Consider the following 26,228-nt stretch of genomic DNA (forward strand, 5'->3'; position numbering starts at 1 on the left):
TCTTCCGAAACGAAGCACGATCACGTACATGGTGAAATAACCAAAAACCCATTCGTGTTGAGTCGGGGAGAGAAGTATCCCTCGGTCGATGCTACACGACCTACGGTGATAATTCTTTGAGGCCCAGTAGCCTCATGTTTTGACTCGAGACCCAGTAGTCTCTTTTGATGAGTCTTCTCGAAGCCCAGTAGCTTCGGAAAGTACAAGTGCACTTATTCTATCCCGGAAAGGGGGTAGAAGCAGATACCTTGCCATTACACATGGCGCCAAGGATTGCATCTGAACCGGTGACTAGAGAAAGGACTTGAAGCGGCATCGTCCCCAGAAATACTCTATCAGAGAATTATGGAAGACCAAGCGGGTGGTCTATGTCTTGCAGAGAAGCGCGCGAAATCCCGGTGATGCAATGCAGAGTACTAGAAAACTCCACAGACCGGGGGTCATGCTCCTTTCTCCATGATTCCTCAACCGCGTGAAGGGTGACGCGGGGTGGGTGGTGTGCGTTGTGCGAATATCGCAAAAATCATTACGATCCCATATCCGAAAAATCAGTGTGAAGGTGGGGATCCTGGTATGAGAATAGGAGGCTGAAGGGCCCCTCGCAGGTACAAGACAGGTGATTTTAAAATGAGATTATAAAAAAAGATGTCCGGGTGGACAAGACCAGAAGGTGTTAAACGCCTGGAATGTGAAGATAGCCCCAGCAGGCATCTTCTGATTTGGGCAGCGTGTCGGCTCGAGCAAAGTCCTCCATGACTTTCTCATCGCTGGGCGCTGAAAATCGAGTTGGAGAGCTCATGGTGAGGTTGTCGTCGTAAATTATAACGGTGGGAAGTATCCTGGTGTCGTGGCCGCTGCCTTTTTCTTCGGAAGATGAGTCGCTAGATCCTCCGCCTGGGTGTAGTTCACTTCCACTATATGTCGTAGGGATGCAAATGTGAGGGATTCCTTTCCGTAAGCCAACAGCTCGGGCCAAAGTAACAGCAGAACCTCCCCCGACGCTGACAACGCAATCTCGTCCAGATGCCCGGGCTGGCACGGTGGTATTAGATGAACAGAGAATTTGACTGTTGAGATTAGGAATAATGGCTTGAATTTTGCGAGCGATATTTGATCTTGAAGGGCTCGACACAATGAGCGGTGAAGACAAGTGCAACCGAGCCAGCTCAGATGGTAGACGATGAATTGCGTCAGGGCCGACGACTAGACGAGGTGATGAAGAAGGACGTTTTGGTCGGCGATGTCGAGATCGAGAGGAAGGTCGCTGGGCCGTGCCGGGCGGACCAGCGTGCGAAGACGGAGGAGACAAGTTGGTGGCTGGCGGCGTCACAAGAGCGGACGCCTTGAGAGCGAGAGCGTCAACAAGCTTGTCACGGATAGCAACGAGATCAGGATCAGTAACTTTTCGTGGTGACAAACGATGAATGCCGTTGGTGGAGTGGTGCATGAAGGGCCGATGCCGGCTGTCCGGAGGTATCCAGCAGCAGTAGCGGTTGTTGAGGTATATCGAAGTCCAACCTGCGCGACATCAATCAAGTGCCCAAAATGACAACAATAATGGATTGAAGACGAAAACTGGAAAAGAGGGAATCGATCGAGATTTGATGAAAGTTCAGAGATTCACAAGTTAGAGACATAGCACAAGATGAGCTAGGGCACATTATTATGGGCAGATAGAATAGGCGTGACCTGGGACGAGACGAGACCAGACGTTTGAGCAAAAATCTGTTAGCAGCACCTGTTTCTGCCTGTGAGAGGAGAGTGGCCGTTTGTTGTGGTTTTTCGCCACAGAAAAAGACGCCACCTCTGCCTTTTGACTAGGGGACTAGGAGCTTAGGCGTAGGAGAAGGGGAAATTTGGTCTCTTTGTTTTTAATAATACATGCAAAGAAAGGGTCCAACCGATGGTCTAGAGCCGAAGATGGGGATGGTCAAGTGGCAACGCCTTGTCTGTTTGGTACCAGTCTCTGCGTGAGACCCTGAAAAACTGATGTAAAAGGGGGCAAAAGGTGTATTGTTTCTGTCATGAAGACGTCAAATGTGTAACGGAGGGGGATGCTGTTGACCCCAAGAAACACACAGGAGGCAGTTTATCCGTCCCGGCCGGGGGGTAGCTCCGTTAAGTGGAGTAAGGATCGGAGACAAAGTCTCGTGGTGACGGAGCAAGTCCGCCAATGAGAAGTGATACGGAAGATCGTGGTTCGCTGCGGACATGGAAGGAAGAGAAAGGATGGGCAAAATCAAGAAGCGCATCCCTTTGTGTCATAAAACCCATATTACCACAGTGTTGGCATTGAATGACGATATGATTGGTTGTTCTTTCAAGGCTCTGGTGGCTTCGATGGATGCACAGTGAGCGCTATAGCAGCTCCCGTTACAAGAAGACGGCAGAAGCTCTTCTTGGAACATTCTTCTAAATTAAGGAATACACCATGCTGAATTGATCCAAATTTGAGTCGGGAAGTCGCTGCGTTTCCGAACTATTTTCGGATAATGCTGCAGTGACGCAAGCTGAGTTGTAAACCGACCGTGACATCTGTTACACCATGGTATTGTGATGGTTAGAACGAAGAGTACCTCAAACTGTTTGTGGTTTCGGCAACTGACCGTTACATTACTGTTATATATCTGGAGGCCTCTGACATATGAAGGGGAAAGAATAGAAGAGATGGGTTACAGGTAGGGAGCACATCAGGCCTCCTTTCATGTTGCAATTAGAGCTATAGAACAAGATAGTGTCAAGAGTCATTCTACACAAAAGAACTGACACTTACATCAGAGATTAGAGATGAGGCTCATGCTCAAGGATGGAGACCAAAGCACTTTCTTAAGTAACAAAAACTCCATGAATGCGGAGAGGCAGGCACATAGCGGCAGTCTCCGGTGCCTCCCGCCTTTAGCTCAAGCCAACGTGCCAGCCTGCCCCTCTGAGCCCTTGCCTGATATTTCCTCTGGCTGGTCTTACAACACCAGCCTTTTTCTTCTTCTTCTTCTTCTTCTTCTTCATCTTCAATCATTGTCGCATCAATTACCAAGATCTATCTGGAGCGCCGGCGGCCTTTACACAATTCTATGACTTTGTCGCCGCCGCTTGGCCTAGCCTCGCAGTTGTGATAACATCTCCGACCGATCGATCGCCCTTCTTTCAGCTCTGTTCAATCATCTACATCTTCGAGATGGAATTTATTGCGCAGTCGCCCGCCTCCGTTCTCCCAAGAATCACAAGCCCTTTGCTATCACCACCGGACGCAGCCGACAGCCGATTTTACTCGCATTTCTATCTTATCTGATAAGCTTGTGGTTGGCCGACGGCTCATGGCCGAGTATCTGCTAGCAAACTGTGGCGTACAATGCATGCACCCTGGAGATAAACTGGAACGAGTTGGATGGTTGAATTTCGACGGTCACTCCAAATTGGTGCCATCTCCTTCACAGAGTCATCCGATTTCGCAAACTGATTACCTATCAGCCCGTAGTTTGAAGCTCAGCACGATATCCAGCAAAGTTCAGCTGGTGCTGTCCCAGCTCATGCTGAGTTTATCATCACAATCCTGGCCATGATAGACAGCCGAAGTCGCTTATTCCGTGGCGATGGGTGACAACCCCAGACGATGCGCTGATGCGCTATCTCATCCCTCCTCGATTCGAACCCAGCCCAATGGTTGCGACAGGCCGTACTCCTCTGTTCGTCCCCCACGTCCCGAGGTGCACCTCCAATACCGGTTCCCCGACCGGCCGGCCTGATAACAATCCAACTCTATTCATGCCAGCTCCCCATCGTGGAATCTGGGGTTGCATATTTAAAGGATCGATTGTACGCCATCATGTCACCAATATCAGGCTTCAGATTAGCATCGCATGTTTTCTTAGCTGACCTTGTCTTTTGATCTGCATCTCATCTCACCTCGCTTGGGGCTCTTGAACTCGGACCCGCAGACACCCACCCGCTGCCCCATCTCTAGCCATTTGTCAAGCATCTGGGGAACAAGAAGTGCTGATAAGCTATCTCTGGATCCACGAGTTATCAGTTACAAGTCTTGGGTCACTAAGCCTAAAAAATAACTCTAGTCACTCCTGAAAACGGCCTCGTGTGCTCGCCAATCACTTCTGTTATATGGAGAGGCATTAGAAGTATAAACCTCCATATTGCCCATATCAACTTTCAGTACTGGAGCCATTTAAAGCTCTTGTCACTTATATTCATCCAACGTTGACAACGTTGACAACCAAAGCCTGTGTCCGTTGAGTTGATCGACGCCAAGATACCCTCTTTCGCTTGGACCACTCGATGATCAACGCCATCGACACCAAGCCATTCCAGCGTCAGCCTGTTTCCAGTTTCTCCACACAACTCCATCTAACACCTTAAACAATGGATGAGGATCAAGGGCCACAGTCCATTGCGCCCGAGCATGCGCAACCGAAAACAATTTCTCAGCGTTGCAATGGCCTCAAAAAGGCATTCACTACCAGGCACGGCCTGATTGGTGATTATGACTATGCCTTTCTATTTCGACCAAACCTGCCTTTCATGAAGAAGAGCGTCAACCCAAGTCCCTTCTTTGGTCTCAATGACAAGATGCCAGTTCTTTTGGGCTTGCTGCTCGGCTTTCAACATGCATTGGCCATGTTAGCAGGCGTAATTACACCACCGATAATCATCAGCAGCAGCGCCAATTTGCTACCTGAGCAACAACAATACCTCGTCTCAACCGCTCTCATCGTTTCTGGCATCTTCTCTGCAGTCCAAATCACTCGATTCAGGCTTTTTGGTACACAGTAAGTTTTCCTTGGTCTCGGCAAGGGTTTGGGCTAACTATTGTTGAGATACTACCTCGGTACTGGAGTTCTGTCTGTGGTTGGAGTCTCATTCAGCGTTATACCTGTCGCTCAAGGAAGCCTCGCTCAGATGTACGCCAATGGTTTCTGTCCTTCGGATTCTGATGGAAACCCCTTGCCTTGCCCTCAGGGTTATGGAGCCATTCTCGGTACCTCCGCTGTGTGTGCTTTGATCAACATCCTCGTCTCTTTTATCCCCGCGAAGTTCTTGCTGAAGGTCCTGCCACCAATTGTCACTGGCCCTACCGTTATGCTCATCGGTATCAAGCTCATCAAGTCGGGTTTCTCCAACTGGATGGGTGGCAGTGGAGGATGCATGACTGCCACTGACGGCTTGTTTGCTCTTTGCCCCAACATCAATGCACCTCATCCTCTTCCCTGGGGATCTGCAGAATTCCTGGGCTTGGGTTTCTCTGTCTTTGTCGCTATTATCCTATGTGAGCGATTCGGCTCGCCCATTATGAAATCTACCTCAGTCGTGATTGGACTCCTAGTCGGCTGCATTATTGCTGCTGCTTGTGGTTATTTCGATCGATCTGGAATCGACTCTGCCCCCGTTGCTTCGTTTGCCTGGGTACACACGTTCCCACTATCAGTTTACGGGCCACTCGTGCTCCCCCTGATCGCTGTTTACCTCGTCTGCGCCACCGAGGCTATAGGCGATGTCACGGCCACATGCGACGTTTCCAAACTCGAGGTGACCGGAAAGACCTATGAATCTCGTATCCAGGGTGGCATCTTGTCTGATGGTATTGCTGGCTGTATTGGTGCTCTCATGACGATGACTCCTATGTCTGTCTTCGCTCAGAATAACGGTGTCATTGTCCTCACCAGATGCGCCAACCGCAAAGCTGGTCTTGCCTGCGCCATGTTCCTGGTCATCATGGGTATCTTTGCAAAGTTTGCGGCAGCTCTCATTGCTATTCCATCAGCTGTTCTTGGCGGTATGACAACCTTCCTCTTCAGTGCCGTGGCTGTATCGGGCATGTCCATCATTGTCCGTGGCGTCCCTTTCACTCGACGCAACCGCTTCATTCTCACTGCTGGTCTGGCTCTGGGATATGGCGCAACGCTTCTACCCAACTACTTTGATAAGATCTTCACATACAAGGGGGACAACCGCTCTCTTCAGGGTTTCCTCGACGCTATTGTTCTTGTCATGGAGACTGGTTTTGCAGTTGCTGCCATCATCTGTGTGATCCTCAACCTCACGCTTCCTGAGGAGCTGGAAGATGACATTGATGCAGCCCGTTCAGCGACCAATGTCATGATCCATGAGGATACAGAGCAACAGAATAAGGCCATTGCAGGCTCAAGTCGGGAGCATAGTATCGATCCGCAAAAGCAAAGTTGAATGGGTATAGGGAGAAACGTATAAAAGCTCAGTAGGAAACAGGATTCTGTACATTTATGATGAATATCGGGTCATTCGAAATATGATGTCTCATTTCAAGAAGCTCGGTCTCACCAGATGAAAAGTGATGTTCATTAAACAGTGTAATCATTCCAATTCATCAACGACCTGACCTTATCTAAGAATCTCTCTTTCAGCTTTCCAGTAACGCCTATAACCAATGGCAACTCCCTTACTCCGGTACTCCGCGCCTCACAAGGATCATCAAAGCTATGCTTACACAAAGCAACACAGCAGCTTGGTAATTATCCGTCATGCCCTCACATATTAGACCCATCAGCTCGTTACACCATAGACCACATGTGATCTGCTCTCGTATCTCTGCTTGTGAAAGCTATTCATCTGTCTCCTGTAGTTCTCTTGAACCTCTCCCCAGAGCCCGCGGTGGCGTTCTTGTATGCACTTGAGCAAGTCGCCTTCCTTCTTGATCTTGCAATGGCAGACGTTTGGTGTGCCACAGAACTTAGCTCGTGCCTGCGGAGTTGGAAATTTGATGCTAAGGCGTTTGAGGTTGGGCCAGTTGACACTATCGCTCGTTGAGGCAGGGTTGTTCAGCGCCAAACGTGCCAAGTTCCAATCCATCTCGCCGTCCGATGGTGATTGCTCGTATCGTCGGGCTGAAATAGGAGCATCGCCCTTTTTCTTCTCGATGGCCGCGATGTCGCAGGATGCCCCATCTCTTCCAGATCGGCGACAATTGCAGCGCTCTGGGTTCGTGTTTGTTTCGTCGTCAATCTGAACCGTCACAAATGAGAACTTGTCTCCTTGACGGTTCTGTGTGAATAGGACCAGCATTGGTTTGACTGGACGCTTGTGCAGAAGCCCTGTGGAGTTTGTCCCTGTTGATATGCTGACACTGCGGACGTCGCTGTTGGACGAGTTGCTATTGCTTGACACGCCACTTGAGATACTAAAAGAGCGTCCATTGTTGGTCATTGTTGGGCTGCTGGATGGAGGCGGAAAGAGAGAGCTGGAACGACGAGGAGATGGGGTTGACCCAACTGGCTTCCGTGGTGGAGACTGTCGCGGCGGTCCTGGTATAGGGAAGAAGCTCTGTCTTTCAACAGGCGAGGACCCTATTGGCTCTGGGGAAGTTCTTCCCGGCCACGAACCGTAGAACTCGGGCCCTGTGGGTTGTCGCTGTGGTATGGTTGGGAGGCTTGGGTGGCGACCAGGAGGGCCCATGGCGAAGCCGTCTCCGCCGTTTCCATAGGAAGAAAGCGTTTGTGCAGGTGACGCAAATGGTCTGCTCCCAGAAAGAGGCGAACTTGGCATGGCTCCCGAGGCAAGCGTCGATATGGAGTTTTGACGGCTTGATGAAGTCTTGATGGTGTTGACTGCGGCATCGCTATTAGTGACAAGCGAGCCCTCAGTGGATTTGGGTATCCAGAGTTGAAGACAAGCGTTCTCCATGATTGTCTCTTTGACGCCACCCAGAACGAAAATGACTTGGCAGTCGTACTGCGTCGCAGAAGCCCATGGCTTGAATCCAGTAACCGCTTGTTGGAACTTCAGTATATCAGCTCCGTCCATAAAATCTAGCCTTGCGATTCTTTCGTTCTGCCGTAGGATGATCTCTTGTGTCATGTGAGTGCCGGTGGGTAAGGCGTATTGTGGGTTGAAGATCATTGTAGTGATATCGAAGTCGAATTTCTCAGCTATTCAGGTCAGCATTTGGCCTCGAATAGAAAAGAGCCTACTGACTTTGCTGTCTTGGTTTGCCCGATGACGCTTGAGCTGATCCAGACATGATGATTCTGAATCTTCGCCCATCTGCGTCTAGCCTTCGAAGGAGCTTGGCCTTCTTCTCGATACCTGGACTATAGCTCTGCAGATTTCTGCGATTGTTAGTTTTTGCGATAAAACAGAGATTATCTCACGCTTACACCTCTAGCAGTTGTTCCATCATCTCGTCTTTTGTAACTAGGTCAACAAGAGGGGCAGGTTCCTTCTCTGGCCAGATCGTGAACATGTCTCGCTTGAGCGTCGAAGTAATTATTCTTGGCGTTACCAACTCGCGGCCGAATCGAGCGCATTGAGATGATAAGTCCTACTCCCGTTAGTCCGCAGGTTACAATTAACTCCACACATGACTTACATCTTCCAGTTGTCGGGCGTAGGATGGCCAGTGGGAAGTATCCTTATCCGCCTCCCGTAAAGCAGGGGCCGCTTGAATTCTCTTGAAAATCCATACACACTTCAATAAGTTGAGATACTGGTCAACCGTCGGAACACGATCTTCGACTACCATACCAGACTGGAAGTTTATTGTACTTTTGTGAAAGTTCAATATGAAAGCATCCGACAGCTCGGTGAGCTCAAAATCCTCTTCGATGCGATACTCGGGGTGACCAGTGAGCGCTGCAAACCGGAACTGTTCGTCCAAGTCCACAGGCACTTCTAGTAAAACAACACTACGTAGAACTCTTTGGTCAAGGGCTTCGTCAAGGTCAGGGATAAGAACTCCCATCAGACGGCGAATGTCATGATGAGCAGCTGTGATGCGGTCCGCGAGGTCTTGATGCATGCGCTCAATATCTTGCCGTACCCGTAAAAGGAGATCACTGAGCTCGTCAGCGTATGAAATAATACCAAGTTGATTCACTTACACTTCAAATGGTTTTAAGACGTGCAAGATCTTCGAGTTGTGCAACATGATCCTTTGGCGCAGTTGATCGGCTGCGGGCTGAACGAGTACATTCCATTCCAAGTTGCGTAAAGGGTTGGTTCCTACACGATATCGATTATTTGATCTGAGAAGTTCATTGCATTCTCGTAGTGTCATCTCGTAGTCCCCAATAATCTGAACCAGCGACATCCTGTCCCATCGTAGCTTTGCTGGCGCACCTTGCCGTCTTTGACTCTGGAGAGAGTTGTCTGCCCACGCAACTACTCTACTGAGGATGTCGAGATTCTCGGCAAGACCTCTAACATCTCTTCCAAATTCTTCATATTGTTTTGCTGCCATGCAGTCAGGCCGATGTTACATTTACTGAAGGTGGAGGGATGAAGGGATGAGTGATCGCCAGGTACATGTACCTATTCGTGAAGGTTGACCTTCGACAAAAAGCAGTACGTTGGCGAAGCCCCGCAAGGCATATCTCGCAGGAGAAACAAAGGCGTCGCGCTTGGATCACTTACTTGCATTATGATCTTCAGACCAGCCATAGCGGTAGACTTCCCAGGCTAGGCGCCCGAGGCTGATAAGGTCTCCAACCTGGAGAGGGCCTGCCATTGAACGCTGCTATAACTGATGTTACAAAGGGGCCTCAGATGGCAGGGACCTGGGCTTCAAACAAAAGCTAAAGACGATCACTTGGGGAAATGTAACCGTCAACGGGGCCAGAGTAGGTTGTGGACGAGTGACGGGCAGCAGTATCTTAAGAAATATTGTTAACAGGGCTGTTGCTCAAGAGGCCAACAGAAGAAGTGTGACAGAGCTTCACCCGGGACGGTCTGACTGGTATGGGTAACACCCACACACTCGCCCCAAAGGAAAGAGATGCAAGGGCCAGATGGGCCTTCAGGAAAGAAGATAAGGACGCATGCAAGCTCTGTACGTGGGACGCGTACAGTCCGGAGTGGCTGGCCCAAAGTCGAAGAACCTCGCCGCAGAAAGAGAAAAGAGCTCTTCCCAGGCACCGATGACAGACTGACACGAAGGCGTGGCTGATTCGGTCAGTCAACAGGGCATCGGTTACTCATGTGGGTTACCAGCGCGAGCATGCGGGGTGGAGGGTCAGGAACGGACGATAGCTTGCTTGCTCTTATCAAGAAGCATGCACCTAGCTGTTGGAGCGTTGGTAGTCTGAGAAGTATGTTTCTTCTTCGCTATGAACCAGGTCGGACATATGACGGAGAACACAGGATGGTCGATCTTGTGTCATCCCAAGTTAAGTCGCACGTCCCCATGCTTCAGACAAGTTATCCCGAGGATGAGGTTTTGGTATCCGGGGTTCTTTCAGCTTTGGCTTGGCATGTCTGTGAGCCATGTCTGAGATGTATCGGGGCTGTGTAATGCAGGGTTGGCAGATTGGCTGTTCAAGCGATAAAAACGGCGCTAGAAACGCAACAGCTAGCGCTGCGCTTTTTGATGTGGTTGGAAGGTATGGACAAGGCGTTTTGGTGTGCAATAAGGCTGTCGAATTTTTGTCTAAAGTGAGGGGAAAGTCTGCCTAGAACGACCAGCCCTTGCAGGGAGTTGATAAGGTCACACGATGGTGATGAGGCTTGAAACCCGTCCTTTGCTTGGTCGGTCAGCCATTTTGGGCTGATTGCTCTTCGCCCGGCTTTGGTGTGATCGTCGAACCCTGCCTGCATGAGTTCCAGAGAGCGTTACTTAATACCCATGGTCCCAGATAGCTGTGTAGCTGATATCGGAGCTTGCTCTTTGCCATCGTTTGTATCAATTCTGAGAGCTCGTTGACTCGTTGCCAATTTTGGCTTCGAATTGACGTGTAAGTTGGTTCCCAGACCAACAACTCCAGCCTTTCTTCCTCCTTTGAGCTGCGGCTTCCAGCTGCATACAGACCACACAATGAACGATTTCGCAGCATATCAGGAGCACAGCCGTGAGCCACCACGACGTGAAGAGCCAGAATGGGACAGCGACCGTTCGGTGATCTTTAGGGAAACCGATAATCCCAATGGCATCTTTACATCAGCACCCAAGGAAGCCTTCAAGCTTGGGTACTTTGATGTCATGTGCCTGGTTCTTAACCGAATGATTGGTAAGTGCTCTTCATTTCTGAATACTTTCCGATATGATTTTTCGAGATATCGCAAAGACATTTCATGGTGGATTTGGCGATGTTGTGTTGAAGTTGAATTTAAGTTGAGAGCCCAGAGTTTGGATGAGACCCAAGTGGGGAAGTCTGCTTATACCTTGGGATCCATGGTTCGCTCCTTCCTTGGCCCAAGCTTGAGTTTCAATGTGTCAGAACAACGCAGTTTCTCTATTGGGATGTTGTTATTCTTACTTTCGCCATCCATCTCTTCTACTCTTATCACGATGTTGGAACTTGGTGGTTCAATTCAGTGCGGAAATATGGTCTTGAGACACGGTACGACTCTGCAACTGAGTTGCTGACTATCATCACAGGAACGGGCATCTTCAATTCGCCACAGAGAGTAATGGAAGGAACCCGTTCAACGGGCGCATCTCTTCTCCTCTGGCTGGCGGGCATCATATACTGTCTCTCAGGCGTCCACGTCTACATAGAGTACGGTCTCAATGTTCCCCGTTACACCATCAATGGCATTGAACAGAGTGTACCTCGCAGCGGCGGTGACCTCAATTACCTCCAATATGTCTACCAAAAGCCCGCATACAGAAGAGGCACCGTACTCCTGAGTACGTGTATGTTCGGATTCTGTTTCGTGGCTCTTGGAAACATGGCAGGCAACTGTATCAGCTTTGCTACCAGAGTGCTTTACGCATCTGGCAACACTGATCCAGCTCCCGGAGCAATCAGAGGTATTGCCATCGGAATCGCAATTCTCACTTGCTTCATTCATACCTTCTCTCGTAGAGCAGGAATTCTTCTCAACAACATGTTGGCAATGATCAAAGTCATGATCCTCTTGCTCATCATCGTGACAGCTATTGTAGTCGGCGCTGGAGCTCTGAAGACTACCAAGGGCGAGAAGGTAAAGAACTACATCTCAGAGAACACTCAGCCCTCTCGGGCTTTTGCTGACTCCGGTGATGCTAATGGCTATGCTCACGCGTTCTTGGCCATCATCTTCAGCTTCTCTGGCTTTGAACAGCCCAACTATGTCATGGGTGAGATTAGCAGGCCGCGGCGGAAACACCCAATCGCTATGATGCTTGGTGTCGGTATTGCCATTGTGCTTTATATGGCTGTCAACATCTCATATGTAAGTCTAGTTGCCCTTCCCTGCGTATTCGTGTTCTAACCCTCCTCAGATGGTCGTGGTCCCAGAAAAGGATCAGATAAGTACCAACGTAGCGCAAGAGTTCTTCGAGAGAACTCTCGGCTCCTTGACCGAAGATGAGACTGGCCAGCGGATCTTCAACGCTTTCCTTGCCATATCGAGCATGGGTAACATCATCGTGATGACTTACACCGCTGCACGGGTAAAGCAAGAGATCGCCAAGGAAGGTATCATTCCCTACGCCAAGTTCTTTGCTCAAGACGGCGACATCTCTTTGGGTCGATTGCTATCATGGCTCAAGAAGAGGGGCATGTTCAGTTCTCTTCTGAGCACACGTTGGCTCTCCCCCGAAGACCACAGAGAGAGAACGCCTGTTGGTGCCTTCGTCCTGCACCTTACATCCTGCTTCATTCTTATCTTCGCCACTTGGGGTATGAACTACTTCAATTCATACACTTTACTCACAAGTCTGAGCGCATATGTCATCAATGCCTTCTTTGGCATCTTTCTGGGTCTTGGTATCCTGATCCTCCGATTCAAAGGACCACCACAAACAGACAAGGACGAGATTCACAGCCCAGCAGCAGTCCCCCAGACTTGGCGACAGATGACCGGCAAACATATCAACCCAACACTCAGCGTTATATGCGCAGTTATATATGTAATTGGTGGTCTGTGGCCCATCGTCACTATCTGGATCAAGCCCTCAACACCACAAAGTCTCCAGTGGTGGCTTGTCCCAACCATCACATGGTCCGTCATCGGTGGCAGCATTCTCTGGTTCCTCGGCTTCATCTCTTTTGCATGGCGCCGGAAGCAGAAGAGGAACGAGATCTTTGTCGTGGAGAAGAAGCCCGAGTTCGAAAGTGCTGATGGCTCTGACGACTCGGGAGAGAAGGCGGGCGGTTATGTGCTTGTACACGAGACGGTTTACCTGAGTTGGATCGCAGGGGAAGTTCATGAGTCAAGAGGAACTGGCCGAACGGGCTTTGACGAACAGGCAGACACAATACCGGTGCCTGCGGCGAGCCGATATGTTGGCACTGACTTTGAAGCATTTTATGAGGACAACCACCAGGGTGCAACGCCAACAAGGGGGTACAATACGGGATATCGGCCATGAGTGGTTGATGATTTAAGTACATATGATAATGAAGAACATGTTTATGATAAGTTGATTGTATGTGATGACAATGCATGGCGTGCATTTGGAAATGTATCATCTGACAGTGGAGTGGCAACAAGATCCATCCTCTACTCTTCCAGAATATAAGCTAAGACGGAACAGAAAATGCTAAACTGGAGTATGTAATTTTTATTTAATTTTTGGAAACGCAGTACCTGTGCAGCAGATTCCCAATGTTTTGATAAGAATTGTTCGCTTCGCAGATATAACATCCTGGTGATGTAGGGTAGCCCGAGCCTATGAAACCCGAGATGATTTTGACTGTGCCTTCTTCCGTAGAGAAATGATTACTGTTGGACTCATGTCGGTCTAGCTGTTGGTAATGTGCTCATGTCTTCACTTACTGTGATTTCGCATGCTTGGACCAAATCTCGACTTGTAAATGAAGCTGCGATTATTTGGTGCATCCACCCACTGACTATTTGTACATCAAAGCGTAACATTGCGCAATCAGAAAGACAGCTTTCAACATTATAAACATGGGTTGAGTTCACAAAAGATAAGTCGATTTATTGTTGGTATTCCTTCAGAGCACCTCTTGTAAACACAGCGCCACCAACCCCGTCCTTTTAGCCACCATTATCGCCAGTAATTAAAATGGTCTATTGCCGTTCAGTGTGCCACGTTACGTGTAAGAAGTCGTATGTTGTCCACAAATCCTTCCACAAGCTCTTGATAGCGGTGTGGTCTCGAGCTCGCTGCCTTGCTCCCTTGGTCGATCAGTAGCTTCGAGTCGAGTTCAATCTCAAGTTCATGCTCCTTCTCTTTTACCTACAATATTGTTAGTTGAGCCGAAATGCTGTCTAGGGCTTTGGGAACTTACTCCGTGGCGATCTTGTATGACCTGCGTGAGGTCAACCTGGTAGGGCCCGTGCGTGTAGCTAAGTCGGTCCTTATTTCGCTCAGGGTTTTCCCCACGATCACGATTTGGAAGTTGCTCCAGTTCTTCCACCGAGCCGTCCCAGTTCATTTCGAGGTTGATACTGATTCGACAATCCATTGGTAATGTAGGGAAGTGAATATCAAGGTCAGACACGCGTGCCTTGATGATCTTGGCAATGACCTTGTTGTCCTTTTGGTTGTAAGTGACTCTCACACGGACTGCTCTTCGCGATCCCAGTCGGCTTCGCACGCATCCAGGTATCCTTGCTTGTAGGTCTGGTGGAATCTCGAAAAACCTGTCCCTCTCTCTCCGGTGTAGAGCAACGATGGGTACACGTTGGCTGCCTGCTGGATTCATGGGATGTGTGATTTTGACGAGTTCGTTGAGGTAGTCGTTCATCTTCTTATGTGAGCCCTGAAAGCATCATTAGCAACGATAAGAATGAGGAAGATGCTGAAACACTCACTTCCGTCATGCTGCTCTTAAAAGCTACACGGCTGTTATCCATCAAGACGCATTCAGACGCAATACCTCGATCAACTCGTTGGTTAGTATCTCTGTCAATGAGAGTGCCCAATTTCGCTTCAATTTCAAACTGGATACCGCGACTACTGATTTCCCTCATATCTGGGGTGTTAATAACATTGAGGAAGAGGAAATCAGCCACTTGTCTTGATACATCCTCAAAAGGTTTGAGGCCAGTAAGACTCGGTTCCCAAGCTCCAAGAATCTCTTGGGGGCCTGGTTCAGCGACGGGAACGTGAGGAGGTGGGTTGCCCCGGTTCGTCTCTGGCGAGGCATGGCGACTAGGACGGGCGTTGTCCTTCTTTCCATTGAGATGTGAATGGACTCTCTTTTGTAGCACGAAGTTCGCATTTGTAGGCATGCTGTTCATTTTTCGAGCATCTTGTGCCCAGATAGGCGGCTGTGAGTAGCGTCTTCGCTTTTTGACAGCTGCAGCAGCTGGTACACTGGAAGAAGCCGACTCAGATTCGCGCTTCACAGCAACGCCGCCGTTGACCTCGCTGGGCTTCATTCGTTTCTCCTCAGGCTCTTGTCTGGGACTGTCGCGATCCTCGAGCTTGCGCTTGGCAGGAGTTGCCGCGCGTTCTGTGTCGATGGCCATTGGCTGGGTTGGTTGGGGTATAGGAGCCGATTGAGCTAGTTTGGCTTTGGCGTCTGCTGCCGCCGATGCAGCAAGTGGATCGTGGTTGCTTTGAATCGACGGGACTCGAGATTTGGGACTGACGGATGGGCTAGGAGCTCGTTCACTATGCGATTGGGATCGTCGGTGTACGTCGGGAGCAGGCGAACCGTAGCTACTAGATATGCGCTTCGCGTGAAGCGGAGGCGGAGGTGAGCTCTGTACTTGTGCTTGTGCTTGTGCCTGTGCCTGTGCCTGTGCTTGTGCCTGTGCCTGTGCCTGTGCCTGTCCTTGCGGTATTGGCGCTCCAGTGTAGGAAAGTCTTTGTTGGTATGGACTCGAAGGCTGTGTGAAACCGCCTGTAACTGATGCTTGTCGAGATCCGGCAGACAAAGGAGGACCGACAGGCGTGGGTGGTTGCGAGGGCTGACGATTGTATTCGGCAGGCGGTGGGCGCGAAGCTGTGACAGGACTACCTTGTGCAAAAGAACCGTAAGGATGATGTGGTTGAGCGGATGTTGGAGTAGGAGTAGAATGGGCAGAATGACTGGCTGAGGGAGGACGCTGATTCAGATATTGCTGGGCCTGTGGGATAGAGCTTTGTGGGTGTTGTTGCTGAGTCGGAGGATAATGACCAGGTGAATGACCAGGTGCATGACCTGGAGGCACGCTTTGTGGGCCCTGAGAGAAGCTTTCGCGAGTTGCGTATTGAGTAGGTGAATATTGGTGCCGTTGGACTGGACTGGCCATTTCCCCAGGGGATTGAGTTGGTGGGAAAGGATAGCCTGCGGCAGCCGCTACGGCCGACGGAGTCGTTGATGTTCGATAAGGGGATTGACCTGGAGTTTGGACGCTTGGGGACCGCGGATCGTGAAAAGAGCCCGTTGGCTGTAGCGGAGGGGGTGCAGGACGTCCTGGATATGGCCCGGGTGCCTGGTACGGAGATTGTGGTGGATACGCACCGGGCGGTGGTTGATGGGGAGATGGGTGAGGATGCGACGGTGGTCGTGACTGAGCGTGATGAGGATGGCCAGTATGCGGAGGATATTCTTGGGGCATCGGTTTGCCTGGTGAAGGTTGCGGCGGTGGATGGCGGCCGTACTCGCGATAGTACGGAGGAGGAGCGGGTGCTTTGGCTGGACTCTGCGATGGTCGCTGCATCTGCTGGGGGTGAGGTTGCTGCTGCTGCTGATGTAGCGGCGGCGGCGGTTGCGGTTTCGGCGCAGGTTTGGCCGGAGCGCGATCGCCGCCATCAGACGTATTAAGAACTGAGCGGAGATCCATGGCGATGGTGTCGTGATGAAGGGAGAATGAAGATCCTGCGACAACACGACGCCTCGAAGTTTCGGCGCGAGGGGAGACCACAAAGCAATTGCAGTGCAGGTCGCTTGTCTTGCACCAGGTAGTCGACGCGGCGGGAGCGCAACTGAGTATAGACAGATGTTGTCCTCAACTGATATAGATCTATGACGCTGCTGAGGCGATGGAGGACGTTCGTTGTCGCGCGAGGAGCACGGCGCAGGTGGACATGGATGACTGGTTGGGATGTTTCTACGTCGCCATGGCGAGGCTGCCACGCTGTCGAATTGACGATTGACGATTGGCGAATAGAAATCGCGTACAGAAATGGATGGACGCGGCTGAAAGATGCTCGTTCGGATGATATTATCGACGGATCGTGTGCGCTGGAGGTTATTCGCGCCTTGGAATAGTTCTCGGATTGATTAATATTTGTGTTGGTGTCCTGTCGTCGTTTTCTGGCGACAAACAAAGATGGACAGGCGACAGCCTGACGCTAGAGCTCCAGGGATATGCCCACGGGTGGTACTACCTCACCTAACTCAACTGTACGTACTGGACATGGCCCAGGACAAATTTTATTAGCGATAGCGTTCCCCAAGCATTTTTTACTAGCAGTACATGCTCCGTGCTGCGAGCTCAATGGAGATCTAGGTACCGATCATCAACCCCCGGAGAGGCTTAGCATTACGCAAATCAGGTTAGCGAATTAAAGACGAGACACGCTACTTGTCACTTTTCCATATGTCCCGAGATAAATTGCACCAGACTCAAACGCCAGGGTCAGACTCCCGATTCCTGTGGAGGGTCAAGTCCTTTGCAATCTCCTTAAGCTTAAAGGACATCAGCCTTATCGACTCAGCATGTTTATATGATCTTCTTATAAGCATTGGCTTACTCCAAAAACCCCGATGTTTCTCATGCAAAGGGAACTTGTATTCGACGTCATAGTTGAGTTACGAACCAGGGGGTACCAGAGCTCCATGGGATTTGGAGTTCAGCTTCACAATAGCAGCATAGGCACGAGCGCTAACCACAAATTCATAGAAAAGGATTTGCGTCAGTACGTGCATTAGCATCGTATATACTGTACATTTTTCCAGACAACTTTCATGAACCTAGTTTCTCTGATCTCGATTAGAAGGGATCAGTTATCATCATCGTCCTAGTCACATATTTCCCCCTGATTACCCACGTTTCATCTTCCCTTGGCAGTAAGATAATATACTGAATGAATACTCTTCCTAACACAGCTTTTCTAGTGGAAAACCACATCTGATGGGGAAAGGAATCGCTTTCGGTTTGTGCGGTTCTTCTCTACACTTTATACTGCTTTTCACGTGATGATAATAGTATGATTAGATTGGGTGAATCTGGCTTTGGTGAATAACTCTCTTGCGTATGTATGGAGGAGGAACTGTGAGATATGGTTGAGGCGCCCTGTAAATTTGACTGATCATTGAGAGCTATTAATGAGTACGTTCACACCACCTTTCAAACTCCATAACGACTCAGCGCGCTCGTAGTATTCCATGGCGCAATTCACCCCTCTGTCGCGTGCTATCTTGGATTTGGGGGTTGCTTGGAGACATCCAATAGTCACGTGCTTGTGCTGGTTGCAGTTGCTTATGTAATTTTGCTCCTGCTTGGAGCTATGGTTGGCCCGTGCACCTACTGCAAGGCAGAGCTGTGCCTGACGTGGACCTTTCTCGGAATGACCCTGCTGGAGCAAAACACCAACCAATTCATCGACTCCGACTCTTGTAATTCTCTTGACATCTCCTTTGTTTCTGCACAAACTTTATAATTCCGTCCTCGGGTCCTGTTTATGCCATTGGGCCTACACGGAAATAAGGCATTCTCTGCTACTCGACCATTCTTACCCCAGCAGCCTCTCGCATCGCCGCTCGTATTGCTACAGACCTCTCTAGCACGCCCACACGATCCCTCATATTCTTTCAAGATGCCCGGTATCGTCTCGGCTACCGGCGTCCTCGCCTTCCTTACCGACGAGGAGCCTGAACTCAAGGTCTTCGCTCTGCAGACCCTCAACGACGATATCGATACCGTCTGGACTGAGGTCGCTGCTGTGTTGACACAGATGTACGTCATCTTCGCGTCTCGCCTTTCATGGTGTGACAAGCTTTGCTAACATTGTCTTCAAGCGAGGCACTCTACGAGGACGAGTCGTTCCCTGAGCGTCAACTCGCTGCTCTTGTTCTTGCCAAGGTCTACTACCATCTCCAGGCCTACAATGACAGCATGGTCTTCGCCCTCGCCGCTGGCGACCTTTTCAAGCTCGATTCTCCTGGCGAGTTCGAGGAGACCATTATCTCTAAATGTGTCGACCAGTACATTGCTGTGAATGCTGCGAAGAAGGCGGCTCCTCAGGCTTCAAAGAACACCGACCTCCCCGAGCTGGCTACTACGTTCGCGAGCGGCGCCGAGGGTGCTGTCATGTCTCCTACCACACCTTTTTCGCAGACAACTCTACCTCCCAAGTCTCTTCTTTCCCGCGACTCGATCGACAACACGATGCTCGAGGCCACCTTCCAGCCTGCTTTCAAGCAAGGCCGCTCTGGTTCTATTGCTGAGCTCCCCGACCAGGCCACCGGCTCGCTTCAGAGGGTTGTTGAGAGGCTTTTCGAAAGCTGCCTGGAGCAGGGCCGCTACAGGCAAGTGGTAGGTATTGCGGTTGAGGCCAAGAAACTGGACGTTCTTCGAAGCGTCATCAAGCGCGCTAGCGATGATGAGAAGAAGGCCAAGTCTAACCCTCTCGAAAACTCTCCTGGCCCAGCAGAGGATCTCATGGAGTACACATTGGGTATTTGCATGGACATCGTCCAGGAGAGAGCCTTCCGAACCGAAATTTTGAGGCTAATTCTCGATCTCCTCAACGAGATCCCCAACCCTGATTACTTTGCCATCGCCAAGTGTGTCGTTTACCTTAACTCAGATGAGGAAGCATCTCGCATGCTGCGCAATCTTGTTGAAAAGGGCGACCGTTCTTCCATCGCCAATGCCTATCAAATTGCTTTCGACCTTTACGACAACGGTACACAGGAATTTCTCGGCAAGGTTCTTGCATCACTCCCAGCTAGCAAGCCTGTCAAGAAAGAGTCAGATGAGAACGGTGAACAGTCCCACGAGAGCGAATCTCTGCTTCAGAATAAGCAGGAAGCCCCCGAAAACGAGCTCCCTGAACAAGTATCCAAGGCCTATTCCAATATCCGAGAAATTCTTGATGGCAGCAAGACCATCCGTCTCAACCTCGAGTTCCTCTACCGCAACAACCGAACCGATCTGAGCATCCTCAACAAGGTCCGCGACAGTCTTGAGGGCCGAAACTCCATCTTCCACACTGCGGTCACGTTTTGCAATGCCTTTATGAACCAAGGAACTACAAACGACAAGTTCTTCCGTGATAACTTGGAGTGGTTGGGCAAGGCAGTCAACTGGTCCAAGTTCACGGCGACTGCCGCTCTTGGTGTCATTCACCGCGGAAACCTTTCTCAATCTAGAAAGCTACTTGAGCCTTATCTTCCCCGACAAGGTGGCCTCAGCAGTGGCTCTATCTTCAGCCAGGGTGGTGCTCTCTACGCCTATGGACTGATCCATGCCAACCACGGAGCCGACGCTCTGGACTACCTCAAGGAGCAGTTTAGCCAGGCTGAAGAGGAGGTCGTTCAGCATGGTGGTGCTCTGGGTCTGGGTATTGCCGGCATGGCCACTGGCGATTGGGAAATCTTTGAGAAGCTCCGAGAAATCTTGTTCCAGGATTCTGCTCTCAATGGTGAGGCTGTTGGTTTGGCTATGGGTCTTATCATGCTTGGGACCGGAAATGTCAAGGCTCTGGAGGATATGATTACATATGCGCATGAAACCACTCACGAGAAGATTGTCCGTGGTCTTGCTATTGGTATGGCACTTATTATGTTTGGCCGCCAAGAAGGAGCCGATGTTCTTATTGAAGGACTCCTCAACGACCCTGATCCCACGCTGCGATATGGTGGTATCATGACTGTTGCTCTTGCCTACTGCGGTACCGGTAGCAACAAGGCTATCCGAAAGCTCCTTCATATTGCTGTTAGCGATGTCAACGATGACGTCCGTCGTATAGCCGTCATGAGTCTGGGCTTCATCCTCTTCCGCAAGCCTGGAAGCGTGCCTCGTATGGTTGAGCTCCTCTCCGAATCATATAACCCTCACGTGCGATACGGTTCCGCCATGGCTCTGGGTATCTCATGCGCCGGTACAGGTCTTGACGAGGCCATCGACCTTCTTGAACCTATGATGAAGGATCCCACAGACTTTGTGCGACAGGGTGCCCTCATCTCTCTCGCCATGATCCTTGTTCAACAGAACGAGGTCATGAACCCCAAGGTTTCGTCAATCCGCAAGACTCTGAAGAAGGTGGTTGGCGACCGTCACGAGGATGCCATGACCAAGTTCGGTGCTGCTCTGGCGCTTGGTATCATTGACGCTGGTGGTCGCAACTGCACCATCGGCCTCCAGACACAGACTGGCAACCTCAACATGGCCGGTATCGTTGGTATGGCTGTATTCACACAATACTGGTACTGGTTCCCTTTTACCCACTTCTTGTCGCTTAGCTTCTCTCCCACTTCAATCATTGGACTTGATCACGATCTTGAGATGCCCAGCTTTAAGTTCCACTGTGCTACACGACCCAGCCTCTTCGATTACCCGCCTGAGCAAGAAGTCAAGACCGAAGAAGGTCCTGCTCTGATTGCCACCGCGATCCTGTCAACAACTGCGCAGGCCAAACGACGAGCTCAGAAGAAGGAGCGCGCTCAGCGAAGAGAGAGCATGGAAATCGATACCGCCCCCTCTAAGAGCGGTGGCGACAAGATGGACGTGGACGAGGACAAGAAGGCGGACGAGACTAAGGATAAGAAGGAAGAGCAAGAGAAGGAACCGGCGGCTTCTGCGGACACCAAGAAGAAGCCCGAGAAGGAGAAAGTTGGGTACGAAATCGAAAACATGACCCGAGTTCTCCCTGGTCAACTCAAGTATATCAGCTTCCCCGCCGGCCGATACAAGCCCGTTAAGAAGGTGAGCATACAAGTCTTGCTGCGTCGTTTGCATTGCTAACTTTTTACAGCCCACTGGTGGTCCCCTGCTGCTGCACGATAGCCAGCCCGACGAGGAGAAGAGTCTACTTGAGGAGAAGCTTAAGAAGGTTACAACCGAACGGGCCCCTGTGGCTGGGCAACAAACTGGACGAGGCGGACGAGGCGGCGCTCAGCGCGCTGTGCTTGACAGTCTTGCCGAGTCTAGAGGAGGAGCCAACAGCGCTATGCTCGGACAGTTGCTTCGCAACCAAGGTCGATCACCATTTGGCCTGCTCGACGCCGAGCCCCAGACTCCTGGTGGTAACGCCTCAGGCGCCGCTGCTGCTGCGGGTGTACTGACCGCCGTCGATGAAGACTCAGATGACGATGAAGAGGCTCCTGTACCTAAGGAATTCGAGTACTTCACCGATGCTGGGGAGGATGACGATGATGATGATGACGAGTAGGTGTGAATGTGTCTCGGAACAGTTCAAAAGCGAGGACGATACTGTGGAGATAGTTGGATTGTACACTTAGAAGGGCAGATCAAGCGAATAGAGCGGGTACGAGGCGAAGGCTAATGTACAATATGCCTGGGGATGATGTATTCACTTAGCCGAGAATAGCATTGGGTGGTCTACCACCCGTGATCTTATTTTGTCATCAACTCGATTAGAGAATGTTCTTTCACTCTGATGCAAGCCATTGTTCTTGTAATTCGGTACTCATCCTGCGTTTGGCTGCAACAAACGCCATGTATCGCTCGCCAAGTTATAAACCCATTAGCCTGCTCTCAAACTCCAACCAAAACTACAAATCCCATTGCCATGCCATTTGCTCAATTCTACACTTTTGTTTTTAACCCCGTAGGACCATCATCACAGATCCTCACCCGATGCCACGCTGTAGCAAGATTACCGCGAATATTCCATGTTGCTGCGTGGCTCTCTGGTTGTGTGTTGTACACCTCGTCTGTAGCTTTCACAACAAACGTCGCACATCGCTTCCCGGATGGTGCGGGTTCAAACGCCTCCAACGGGACATCACCGTCAAACCTCCATCTCCGCCATGCCCAGGCTGCGTGACCATAGCAAGGCGATTCTTCACCCTCTTTTGTGGAACAGTCGGGAAGGATGGAGGCTTGAGACCAGTTTTTGCCGTTATCGAAGGAGATGTCGACACGAACGATGGCGCGGCCTCCACCGGAGTATGCGTAGCCAGCCAATGACGCTGGTTTTGTATAAGTGTGAGAATTGTCATCCTTGGCTGTCCAGTCGCCAAGTTTGCACTTTGTAATGGCGCTTTGGACAGGTAATTCTTGAATGGCGGGTGCTGAATCCCAGTCGACTTTGGTCTGGTTCGGTCCAAAACACTTGTAATCGCGTCGCTGCCACTGAGATGTGCTCTCCTCGTCACTCAGCGTGACATGGTTCAGCCATTTGACAGATCGCGCAGCAACATGCCCGGGAACGATAGCTCGTAGAGGAAACCCGTGATCACGCGGGAGAGTCTGGCCGTTCATTCTGTAGGCGAGTATCACGTCGCCTTGGGGATCAATGGCCTTTCTGATAGGAATCGATGCACCGTAAGCTTCTAGGCCGTTGAACTGAACATGCTTTGCCTCGGATTCTCCTGTGAGGCCTGAATTCAGATCAAAGCCTGCATCTGCCAGTACGTCAGAGAGCAAGACGCCTTCCCAGCAGGCGTTTGAGATAGCTCCAGCAGTCCACGGAAGACCATTTGTTTTGCGACCTGATTCCTCATTCATGTGTCGCCGGCGGTTGCCAGAACATTGAAGAGAGGCTGTGACTTTGTGGGATTTGAAGCGGTTCTTGAGGTCCGCGAGGGTGTATTCTTTTGTGGTTCCGTCAGGAAGTTCTATCGTGAGATTGTGGTCATTCTGGTTCTCGGCGATTGTTGGCACCCACATGTGGTTGCGCACGTAGAAAAGGTCATTAGGTGTAAGAAAGTCATTCATCATAGCATAAGCCGGCGTCTCTGCGTTTCTGGGCTTCTGCGTCATTGTAATCAAGTCTGGATGTCGAACTGGATCATCCGAGAAAGGATCCTCGACCTCTTCTCGTGCCGGTCGCCCATCGACGAGATCTGCTGGGTCGACGTACCCAATTAGATACTGATTTAGAATATCGTAAACGTAGTCATTTTTGTGTATAGAAAAGATATCCCAGTAGGGATCAATGGAACCGCCCGCCGCGCGAAGGATAACATCGCCGCCAGGATGTGCTCCTATCCATTCAGTGATATCGTAGACTTTATCGCGGTGGATGACCCAGGGGTGACCAGAATGAGCATCGTGCTTGCGCACTTCGTTGATGCGATATCGAGGAAGAGAAGGATCTCGAGGATCATGGTCGTTTTCGTCATGGGCGATGGCGTCGCATCGTGTAGGAGATTGTTGCGCGAAGCTGTATGCGAGGTAGAAGGAAGCTGCTCCAGCGAGGAGAATTGCGAAGGAAGTGCTTGGGTCTCTCGATATCGTTGCAGACTTATCGGAAGCGGGAGGTTTTGTTGATGCAGATCTTGTGAGTCGTGTTGCGATGAAGGTGCGAGATTGTACCCTCACGGGAGCTTGTGATGCAGGGATAGATAAAGATCGTAGGGGTCGTAGCTGGCTGGCCAAGCGCCGTGTTGATCGCGAGAACATGGCTACAGAAGAATTAAGAGAGTCACTTCAATAATGAGCAACAATGCATCGCCAAAAAAAAAAAAAAAACACTTTGTGAGTATTGTCGCAAACGAAACAAATCTCTAGTAGACGTCACAGTGGACTCGATGGATCTCTAACAAAAATGACGTCGGGGAATATCTCGGAGAACAGTCATCAAAACTGTGAGATGAAGAATCTCACTTTATATAAGTCCTTCTCTATTTCATGATAAGCCCAGCGGTGAGCAACGTGACACGTGAACAGCAGGAACGAGTCAGAAGAAAGCAATTACCTGAGATAAGATGAGATGAGATGAGATGCCGAGAGAAGCATCGTGACTTACAGTCGCTTTCTTGAGGTTCACAGAGCGTGGACATTATTTTGGTCGCCGATCAAATTGCAATCGCCGACTATTGGTTATTAAAAGTTACGTCACTTGACACATGACGAGATAATATCATTGGTCGACACGCCGAAAGACGCCCGGAATGGAAGGTAACTCCCCCGAAGGTGCTACGGCTCAGTGATGGGACCCCTGTAATCGCCTGCAGCCACTTTTAAGCGGCACAACTGCCGGTCAGCCAAATGTTAGTAACCTCGTATCAATCCCCGACGACAAAGATATTGATATCTTCTGTGTTCTTCATTAGATGGGCAACGCCCGTTCTGTAAGATGGCATAGACACTTCAACGCTCTTAATGGCTGTTGCCCAACCAGAGGATGTACTAAATCAAGCTCTGTATCGGCAAACAGACTTGTATCCCGGCACGAAAACAGCTTCGGGCACTGTGTGTCCGTGTAAGTTGCACATATACCAATCGCCGGAAACTTGTCCTTGGCTTTTCGTTGGCCAAGACAACTTGTTGTCCCTCAACAAATATGGAAAGAGATCTGATGCCGCTCTTGATTGTTGAGACCGTTCGCTTGCTGCCTGGTCCGTCGTCCGTTTGCTTGCCCCTTGCCCAGTAATTGTAGTACATTGGTGCCTTTCATATAGAACTCGGATCGCTTGTGTTCGATAGTTGGTTCGCTTGACCCAGATTACCATTGATCTACGGACATATCAAAGGCACATACCATATACTTTGCAGCAACTTCGTGCTGTAAACTACGACAAAGATACCAATCAACAGGGCAAACCCTCACCTGCAGCGCATATGAATAGCAAGTCGGGTCTAACTCAGAAGAGAAACCTCTTCCTCTTCATCAGATGTGGCTTCTGCCCGGGCCGAATTCAATGCTTTAGCATTCATCGCAACAGTATAGCTTGAACAGGACTAGAGATACTACATAGTACGTTCTCTAAAATGCCAAGCATCGCGTTCTCCATCAAAAAGCAGTTAAAAAATGCTAATCCAATGGTGGTACCCGACATTGGGTTGGCGTACTCTCTGCTCTATATCTTTATTCTGGTGTTTATATTACTTGCGCTTGGTGTTTTCTAGGTCGTTGATATAGAGGAGGGGGCTTTCCCGTCCTCGTCAACACCAACCATCCAGTACCTTGACTCTACAAGCCTACATATAATACTTCGGTCAATGGCTACAAGTGATCAGACCCACATCTTCCACAAAAAAAGAAGAATTAGCAAAAAACATACAACACCGGGGATTCGCTGGTCGTCACCGACCCAACTACTAATCCAGCGCTTCGCAGCTTGACTATGGGAGAGCGGACGGGATCCCGTATTTTCTACGAGCTTTGGTCGTATGTGACAGACGGAGTTGATGCAATAGTATATATGGATGTGCCTTGAGCCATGGAGATAATGGCCGTGGCCGGAACCCGACGTGTAAGCTTTACCACTGACATTCACCACGTG

General features: G+C 50.2%; 7 protein-coding genes across 7 annotated transcripts; 3 read left to right on the forward strand and 4 right to left on the reverse strand.

Annotated features, from left to right (window-relative positions):
* Positions 1-214: 214 nt before the first annotated feature.
* Positions 215-1,689, reverse strand: FOBCDRAFT_25770 (uncharacterized protein). The gene has a single exon (XM_054703920.2). The coding sequence runs from the start codon at positions 1,445-1,447 to the stop codon at positions 674-676; it is 774 nt and encodes a 257-aa protein (XP_054559895.1). The 5' UTR covers positions 1,448-1,689; the 3' UTR covers positions 215-673.
* A 2,682-nt stretch (positions 1,690-4,371) lies between these two features.
* On the forward strand, positions 4,372-6,224 carry FOBCDRAFT_290735 (permease family-domain-containing protein; the record flags this gene model as incomplete). The annotated part of the gene is made up of 2 exons (XM_031177457.3): positions 4,372-4,778; positions 4,827-6,224. 2 exons carry the CDS (start codon positions 4,372-4,374, stop codon positions 6,190-6,192), a joined length of 1,773 nt encoding a protein of 590 aa, XP_031048590.2. The 3' UTR covers positions 6,193-6,224.
* A 118-nt stretch (positions 6,225-6,342) lies between these two features.
* On the reverse strand, positions 6,343-9,487 carry FOBCDRAFT_290739 (uncharacterized protein; the record flags this gene model as incomplete). Its single annotated transcript, XM_031177459.3, has 6 exons — positions 6,343-7,910; positions 7,957-8,090; positions 8,139-8,302; positions 8,351-8,816; positions 8,862-9,213; positions 9,394-9,487. 6 exons carry the CDS (start codon positions 9,485-9,487, stop codon positions 6,529-6,531), a joined length of 2,592 nt encoding a protein of 863 aa, XP_031048592.2. The 3' UTR covers positions 6,343-6,528.
* A 1,302-nt stretch (positions 9,488-10,789) lies between these two features.
* Positions 10,790-13,273, forward strand: FOBCDRAFT_130018 (amino acid permease-domain-containing protein; the record flags this gene model as incomplete). The annotated part of the gene is made up of 3 exons (XM_031177460.2): positions 10,790-10,982; positions 11,354-12,132; positions 12,182-13,273. The coding sequence occupies 3 exons, from the start codon at positions 10,790-10,792 to the stop codon at positions 13,271-13,273; spliced, it is 2,064 nt and encodes a 687-aa protein (XP_031048593.2).
* Positions 13,274-13,819: 546 nt separating this feature from the next.
* FOBCDRAFT_290747 (CYTH-like domain-containing protein) lies at positions 13,820-16,647 on the reverse strand (the record flags this gene model as incomplete). Its single annotated transcript, XM_031177462.3, has 3 exons — positions 13,820-14,107; positions 14,160-14,633; positions 14,686-16,647. The coding sequence occupies 3 exons, from the start codon at positions 16,645-16,647 to the stop codon at positions 13,949-13,951; spliced, it is 2,595 nt and encodes an 864-aa protein (XP_031048595.2). The 3' UTR covers positions 13,820-13,948.
* A 1,978-nt stretch (positions 16,648-18,625) lies between these two features.
* FOBCDRAFT_130849 (armadillo-type protein) lies at positions 18,626-22,204 on the forward strand (the record flags this gene model as incomplete). Its single annotated transcript, XM_031177464.3, has 3 exons — positions 18,626-18,765; positions 18,828-21,738; positions 21,788-22,204. 3 exons carry the CDS (start codon positions 18,626-18,628, stop codon positions 22,202-22,204), a joined length of 3,468 nt encoding a protein of 1,155 aa, XP_031048597.3.
* Positions 22,205-22,393: 189 nt separating this feature from the next.
* On the reverse strand, positions 22,394-24,782 carry FOBCDRAFT_290749 (Oxidoreductase, molybdopterin-binding domain-containing protein; the record flags this gene model as incomplete). Its single annotated transcript, XM_031177465.3, has 2 exons — positions 22,394-24,404; positions 24,749-24,782. The coding sequence occupies 2 exons, from the start codon at positions 24,780-24,782 to the stop codon at positions 22,582-22,584; spliced, it is 1,857 nt and encodes a 618-aa protein (XP_031048598.3). The 3' UTR covers positions 22,394-22,581.
* Positions 24,783-26,228: the final 1,446 nt, after the last annotated feature.

Source organism: Fusarium oxysporum, chromosome III, assembly GCF_013085055.1.
Source record: "Fusarium oxysporum Fo47 chromosome III, complete sequence".
Taxonomy (NCBI): domain Eukaryota; kingdom Fungi; phylum Ascomycota; class Sordariomycetes; order Hypocreales; family Nectriaceae; genus Fusarium; species Fusarium oxysporum.